The 8,151-nt window shown below is 49.8% G+C and overlaps 1 protein-coding gene across 1 annotated transcript; it reads left to right on the forward strand.

Annotated features, from left to right (window-relative positions):
- The first annotated feature begins 152 nt into the window (after nucleotides 1–152).
- Nucleotides 153–1,628, forward strand: LOC147977417 (MEIOTIC F-BOX protein MOF-like). The gene is made up of 4 exons (XM_087521163.1): nucleotides 153–953; nucleotides 1,072–1,233; nucleotides 1,327–1,568; nucleotides 1,616–1,628. Exons 1-4 carry the CDS (start codon nucleotides 153–155, stop codon nucleotides 1,626–1,628), a joined length of 1,218 nt encoding a protein of 405 aa, XP_087377289.1.
- The last annotated feature ends 6,523 nt before the right edge of the window (nucleotides 1,629–8,151 follow it).

Below are 8,151 nucleotides of genomic sequence, written 5' to 3' on the forward strand. Positions count from 1 at the left end.
GCTAAAGCCGATTAGGGTATCTCTGGTCCGTCTTTCTCCTCACTCCCGAATCCCGATCGGCCGATCTAATCTTCCTCCGTTCATTGCGGCGGCGCAGCCACACGCAGCAGATTAGTCGTCTTCCCTACGTACTGTGCCCAGCAATCCAGAACATGCTTGGCTCCACGGACTCCTCCGCGGAGCCGAAGCGTCCGCACCATGCAGACGACGGCGGCGGCTGTGATGCGGGCGATGACCGGCTGAGCGCGCTGCCGGACGACCACCTCCGCGCCATCCTCTCCCGCCTCAAGGCCCAGCAGACGGTGCAGACGTGCGTGCTGTCCACGAGGTGGAGGCACCTCTGGCGCGCCGAGCCGTGCCTCGACATCGACCGTGGATTTAGGTATACACGCGACGGTGTTCATGACGACTTCCCGGTCAAGCTCCTGCGCGGCCATGAGTTTACGCTCCTGGAAGAGTTCCGGCTGCACGGAAACTCCCTTCCCGTCGGGAACCGCTGGCTCCGCCATTGTGGTCAAGATGCATGGCCCCGCCGGCTCAGAAAGTTGCATCTTTCTACCCTGGAGTTGGAACTGAACGATCTTGCGAGCCACATCAGTTCCCCTCGCTGCCCTGCTCTGGAGGAGGTGAAACTCAAAAACTGTACCTTCCTGCTCACCGGCATTGCTAAGATAATCTCCTCCTCCCTCAAGAAATTGGTCATTGTTGATAGCGATCACACGGTGTCTGAACTTGAAGTTTTCAAGTTGTTTATAGAGGCCCCTGCTCTTGTTTCTCTTCGCCTAGCCGACGACACGTCTGATCCCCTTGTTGATACGACCGAACCCCATACCATGCCGTCACTTGTCAATGCCTCGATCCTACTGCCATGGATGGACCGGATCGAACAGCTGAATGTTCTTCTCACGCTGTCTAATGTGACAACCTTGCACTTGTTGGATTTTGATGTCACGGTAATATCTTCTTCTTGATATCCTCACTTCGAATCTTCTATTTGTCCTATATCTATCTAGAGCCATTGAATTGAAAGATAAGAAATTGATTGTCTGCCTGTATGGTTTTCTCTTTCAGTTGCTCTTCTTTGTGAGTCTTGAGCATCTTCCCGTATTCAAGTTTGAGAACATGAGAAGCTTGTCCCTGGACCAGTGTCTTATCAGCGACGACTTCCTCGGGCTGCGCCAATACCTACACAACTCGCCTAACCTGCAGAAGCTCACTTTGCACCATTGCAAGGTGCTACTGCTACTTCTTTCATCAACTATTAATTATCATAGCTCAATACATTCTGTAGTATAATAGTAATGAATCCTTTGTGCTGTTCGACAGGTCTGCGATTTCCATCCTACAAAGGAGGTGATGGAACGCCACCAGTCATATTCCAAGGATCTGGTGCATTTCAGTTGCAACAACCTTAGGCTCAGTGAAATCATATACCAAGATGATGATGATTATGTGCACCTACTAGTCAAGTTTTTGGTGGGCATGTCGAGGAATCTGCCAAACAACAAGATCGAACTCACTCGCCTCCAGGAAAACACACAGGATCTAACTTATTTATTAGCAGAACCGTATGTCAATACATTGTGATATTTATTGTTTGATGATTTTTTCCCAGGTTGCATGTCTAAGCATATACTATATGTACCGTCAGCTTTATTCAACATTACTCGTTTACTAAGTCATTTAGGCCTTGGCAACTATGAGCTGTGCCATCTTTGTTGTTTGCCATTTATCATAATTACCATGCATTTGGCAATAAGTAGTAAGCAGGATCAGAAGAAGGGAAGGCAACCCCTGTCAGGTTTCAACGGAGTTTGGATATGCAGTTTCAGCTGGTGTTCTCCTCCTCTTTAGGTCAGATTTAAAAAAAATCTATTTATAAAAAATCCCTTAATATATGACCTAATTCGTAGTAAATTGCAATTATATGACACCGGTGTCCCTTAAGCCGGAGAGCTCTTTTCAGATTTATTTAGGCCGATGACGAGACGACCTGGCCGAAGAGCAATCTTCCGTGTGCTGCTGGCCGAAGAGTGTGCATGTGGCCCAGACGCTTGCCTCGCTGTAGCTGCACTTAAGCAAGCTGGCTGGCTTGCTGCCATATGGACGCGAGAGTTCGCTGCGTTGGAGTTGCTCTTATAACCGCGTACTAGTGCATAACATGCTGCATGCTGCAGGTCTTGGTGGGGAGTTGCTGAGTTAGGAGGCCTAGTGTATTTCAGGAGGTAGGGAGGAACGTACAGCCAACGCGCATGGGAATGATCGATCAATCATATGTGTCCGCGCAGGTAAAAATCAGTGCCTAATGCAGCAACCTATGCCTATTTTCACTCCGATTTGTGTCTGCTCGGACCCATTTCCAGCGTATATTTGAGACATATTTGGATTGGAGGCAGACACGAAACGGATGTTTTTTGTGACCTTTTCATCCGCCTTTGTTCGCTGCATGCCCCGTCTGGCCCACCTGACATTCACTCATTCACATTTTTATCTATTTATTTTCTCTCTCCCCATTGCACACGTCGCCGTCGTCGCCCCGTAGCAGCCGCACCATCGCCCAACCCCTCGACGAGATTCCTTAGGTGCAACCACCGCTCAAGCTTGTGGTCACGCTGGGTAGGTCGCAGGGGAACTGCCGCCCAAGGAGTTGGAGCTCCTGCCGTGCGTCGAATGGCTCCGAAGAGGCGAACGTGTCGGCCTCGGCCTCGCATCCCCCGCGCCCACGCCTGGCAGGCCACGTAATTTTTTTGCGGGAAACTTGGAGAGCTTTATTCAACTAAAGCGTTCCTGCTACAGTCCGCTAAAAGGGTGCTGGTCAGGAAGCTTTGAGTTTTGTCGATCCAACTCTCGGACACACTTAGCATGCATGCTAGCTTAGCACCAAGTGTGCGGGTACATTGGCAATATGTTGAATTACAAAGGAATTAAACTGAAGAGAGAGCTCTCTAATTTCATCTAAAAGCGGTGCCACCATAGAACGCGCTGACAACCGGGTATTCCATAGCTCGACTAGTTGAAGGCAGTCAGTCTCCATAATCATCTGCGTGAAGCCACACATATTAGCAAGTTTAACAGCACCTCGCAGTGCTAGCACCTCCATGACCAGCGGATCCGACACGTCGAGGTACGGCTTGCTCCACGCTCCTAGAAAGAAGGACGCCGACCTCGCCACACCACCAGCGCCCCCTACACCAAGCTCAGAGTTTATCGCTCCATCGGACGTGATTGTAATATGTCCAACTTCGGGGGGTTGCCATCCGTGTCCTGGAAGAACCTTGGCGTCTTTCTTTGGGATTTCCAACAAGGATAGCGCCTCTTTGATTCTTTGCATGGCGCTTCTCGCGGATTCATAGCTTCCTCCTCATGAGTCCACCTATTCCTCGAGTGCCATCGACCACATGACAGTTATAATCTTCACCCTCTCTGAGAACCGGTCATCACATAAAAATATCCCTGCTCCAAGTATCCGGGTGTAGCCGAGGAAGACGAAAATCAAACCACATCTGAGCCTCATCCCAGAATCTGCGCGCATGTGAACGATGCACCAGAGCATGCATGAGGTCTTCATCCGCGGCAAGGCATAGCTTGCACTTGCTTATTTCCGCAATGTGACGAGCTTCAAGGTTGCCAAATCAGGGAGGATTCCCCTTACTACCCGCCACCAAAAAATGCGCACCTTCGGCATCACATTGAGCTTTCAAAGCCTAGTCCACATTTCTCTGTCACTCGCCGAAGTTCCTGTTACCGTCCCTTCTCGTAGAGCATCATGCTCTTCTTGGTCACTAGAGATCGGTACGCCGATTTGACGGAATAAACGCCGGAGCGCTCATGGTCCCAAGCCAAGAAATCTTCCCCTCCTCCTACACACAACGGGATGTTGAGTATAGCATCAGCGTCCGGAGTGATGAAAGTGTCCCGAACAAGATCAGTCCTCCATGTCCAATTTTATGTATTAATAAGCTCGCTCACAAATTGGAGCTGTGTTCCATTTGGTTTAAACAGGGTCTTCTCGTAGAGGTTCCTGCAATCCAACTATCCGTCCAGATGGATATTGAAGATCCATCACCCACACGTTTTATTAACCCAGCATTAATAGCCTCACGTCCAGCAACAATGGCTCTCCAAGTTTTTGAAGCCGCCCTGGGAATAGTACCATTCATGAAATCAGTTTCTGGGTAGTACCTCGCCTTCAACACTCTTGCACATAGTGAATTAGGATTTGTCATTAGCCTCCAGCCATGTTTCCCTAACAGTGCAAGGTTCAACAAGTGTGGGTCCCGAAAACCCATTCATAGAACTAGCCGTGAGAAACTCAAATAAATAAATGAATTCAATTTTTCATAGTTTATTTAGAAGTTATGGTGACATATTAACTTTGCTAGCAAATATGGTGAAGTAGCCCACCACTGATGCCTTCCATACCTTGTGTCAGATTTCTAGCATAGGGCCTATTGATGTTAACATGCATGCATGGGACCAGCTGCATGATGATTTGATGTTTAGGATGGATGGGTGGATCAAATATAAGTTGCACGCGCAACGAGTTAGTAAAAATTCGCTTCCTAGGATGAGGGGCAAAATAGTAATCTGTCCGGGTAAATAGTAAAACATGCAGACTTGAGGGGCCCAAATACTTTTTTTTCTCAAGGATGGGGGGCAAAGCCCCCCCCACCCCTCCCCTAAGGGCTTGTTCGGATAATCCCCGCCACAAGGGGATGTTGGAGGGGTTTAAGGTGGATTTTAAACGAGATGGGGAGGGGAATTAGAAGCCACCCCCCGCTTCGCTTTACAGGAGAAAACTCAGAGAGTGGGACGTCGAACCCTGGCCAGAGACATCAACCATAGTGCTGTCTACCATTGAGCCAGGGCTTACATCCCTTAAGGTGGATTTTAACTTGCTAGGGAATTAATCCCCTTCAAACCCCTTGAAATATTATGGAACCGAACATGGCCTTAAGCACACATAGCTCTGCCACTGCTTCGCAAATGGGAGAAGAATGAGTAGCCTCTGGGAAGAACACCAGTCGTGGATGCCTAAATTAAGAAGGGTATGCCATTTTGGTGATAGCCCGATCAATCAGAGAATTGAATGATTCCTTAGATTATAGATCAAAAAATCAGAATTCCACCTCGCAAAGTAATAATAATCAGAATTCCGTCTGATTGGTTTTTTCTTAGCCACCAATAAATCCGGTAAATCCAGCAGGAATTGGTGCAAGCGGCAGCGACCGCGTACGATTTCGACCCATGCAATCGGCAGCTTCGCCTCCATCCGTGCGTACGAACGCATGGGCACCGACTCCATCCAATCTACACGATCGGACTATGCTCCAACGCTGCTTGCCTGCAACTATGTCGACTCCATGCATGTACATGCCCACGCCTCGACGCCGGCCAGCCGTACAAGCCGGCAAATTAAACAGGAGACAGAGCTCCCGGCGATCTACTCCGAACCGGTCGACTTCCAACTTTCCGAGCCGCCGCCGCCGCCTTGCATCGAGCAGGCACTCATCGCTGAACCAGCACCATCACCAGAGAACTGCAGGTGAGTCTCCCAGCCATGCAATCATCCACTAGGACACGAACCCCCATGCGCCAGCAGATGCATGCATGCATCATCACGCCGGGAACAAGAGCAGGAATCTACACCGAGCCTCTAGATCACCAGCCGAGCCACGTCGCGGAGAAAATTCAAGCATCACAGGTCGCGCACGACGCCATGACCCAGCGCGCCGACAAACTACACCGGACGACCGACTCCTGCACCAAGCTATCTTCGCCGAGCAATCTGCGCCAACCTCACGCATCTTTCCAGCCATCGTACTATACTATCGTTCGCGGCCACCGGCCACTGGATCTTCAGATTTAAGCATTTTCGGTCGTCGGATTGCATTCAAGCCCACGTTCCTGTCGCGCTGTGTTCGCTGCGTCCCAGCTAGTACATAGAGACAGATGCTCGCACGTTGGAGAAATCGCATCCCGCCGTCCGGCGGACCGATACAGGCCCGTGTGGCTTCCGTGGTCCAGACGGATGAAGGCGATTTGCGGGTCCGCCTTGAAGATGTCCTAACACATTCTGTAGGTTCTAGGTGGGGGCATTTTGTAGGTTCTAGCTCACTTACTTTTCCATGACCTCATTTTTTTTAATCTAGATTGATGTGTGTGATTCTGTAAGGAGATCCATATAATTAATTATGATTTTTGGATTATAAAACACAGGACATGGTCACAGTGGTTGTTCTCTAGAATTTTTGTCGTTAAGTCGTCCTTTAAGAGCAACTCCAACCTGTTGGAAATATGTCCTAGAGGCAATAATAAATTAGTTATTATTATATTTCCTTGTTCATGATAATCGTTTATTATCCATGCTGGAATTGTATTGATAGGAAACTCAGATACATGTGTGGATACATAGACAACACCATGTCCCTAGTAAGCCTCTAGTTGACTAGCTCGTTGATCAATAGATGGTTACGGTTTCCAGACCATGGACATTGCATGTCATTGATAACGGGATCACATCATTAGGAGAATGATGTGATGGACAAGACCCAATCCTAAGCCTAGCACAAAGATCGTGTACTTCGTATGCTAAATCTTTTCTAATGTCAAGTATCATTTCCTTAGACCATGAGATTGTGCAACTCCCGGATACCGTAGGAGTGCTTTGGGTGTGCCAAACGTCACAACGTAACTGGGTGCCTATAAAGGTACACTACAGGTATCTCCGAAAGTGTCTGTTGGGTTGGCACGAATCGAGACTGGGATTTGTCACTCCGTGTAAACGGAGAGGTATCTCTGGGCCCACTCGGTAGGACATCATCATAATGTGCACAATGTGATCAAGGAGTTTATCACGGGATGATGTGTTACGGAACGAGTAAAGAGACTTGCCGGTAACGAGATTGAACAAGGTATCGGGATACCGACGATCGAATCTCGGGCAAGTATCGTACCGCTAGACAAAGGGAATTGTATACGGGATTGATTAAGTCCTTGGCATCATGGTTCATCCGATGAGATCATCGTGGAACATGTGGGAGCCAACATGGGTATCCAGATCCCGCTGTTGGTTATTGACCGGAGAGTCATCTCGGTCATGTCTGCATGTCTCCCGAACCCGTAGGGTCTACACACTTAAGGTTCGGTGACGCTAGGGTTATAGAGATATTAGTATGCGGTAACCCGAAAGTTGTTCGGAGTCCCGGATGAGATCCCGGACGTCACGAGGAGTTCCGGAATGGTCCGGAGGTAAAGAATTATATATAGGAAGTGCTATTTCAGCTATCGGGACAAGTTTCGGGGTCACCGGTATTGTACCGGGACCACCGGAAGGGTCCCGGGGGTCCACCGGGTGGGGCCACCTGCCCCGGGGGGCCACATGGGCTGTAGGGGGTGCGCCTTGGCCTATATGGGCCAAGGGCACCAGCCCCAAGAGGCCCGTGCGCCAAGAGAAGAGGAAAAGGAAGAGTCCTAAAGGGGGAAGGCACCTCCGAGGTGCCTTGGGGAGGAGGGACTCCTCCCTGGCCGCACCCTTCCTTGGAGGAAGGGCCAAGGCTGCGCCCCCCTCTCCCTTGGCCCTATATATAGTGGAGGAAAGGGAGGGCAACCTAACCTAAGCCCTGGCGCCTCCCTCTCCCTCCCATGACACATCTCCCTCCTCCCACAGCGCTTGGCGAAGCCCTGTTGGAATCCCGCTACTTCCACCACCACGCCGTCGTGCTGTTGGATCTCCATCAACCTCTCCTCCCCCCTTGCTGGATCAAGAAGGAGGAGACGTTGCTGCTCCGTACGTGTGTTGAACGCGGAGGTGCCGTCCGTTCAGCGCTAGGATCATCGGTGATTTGGATCACGACGAGTACGACTCCATCAACCCCGTTCTCTTGAACGCTTCCGCGCGCGATCTACAAGGGTATGTAGATCCACTCCTCCCTCGTTGCTAGATGACTCCATAGATAGATCTTGGTGACACGTAGGAAAATTTTGAATTTCTGCTACGTTCCCCAACAGTGGCATCATGAGCTAGGTCTATGCGTAGTTTCTATGCACGAGTAGAACACAAAGTAGTTGTGGGCGTTGATTTTGTTCAATATGCTTACCGTTACTAGTCCAATCTTGATTTGGTGGCATTGTGGGATGAAGCGGCTCGGA

The sequence above is a fragment of the Triticum urartu genome, chromosome 4A (assembly GCF_056163025.1).
Source record: "Triticum urartu cultivar PI428250 chromosome 4A, HENAU_Tu73, whole genome shotgun sequence".
Classification (NCBI taxonomy): Eukaryota; Viridiplantae; Streptophyta; class Magnoliopsida; order Poales; family Poaceae; genus Triticum; species Triticum urartu.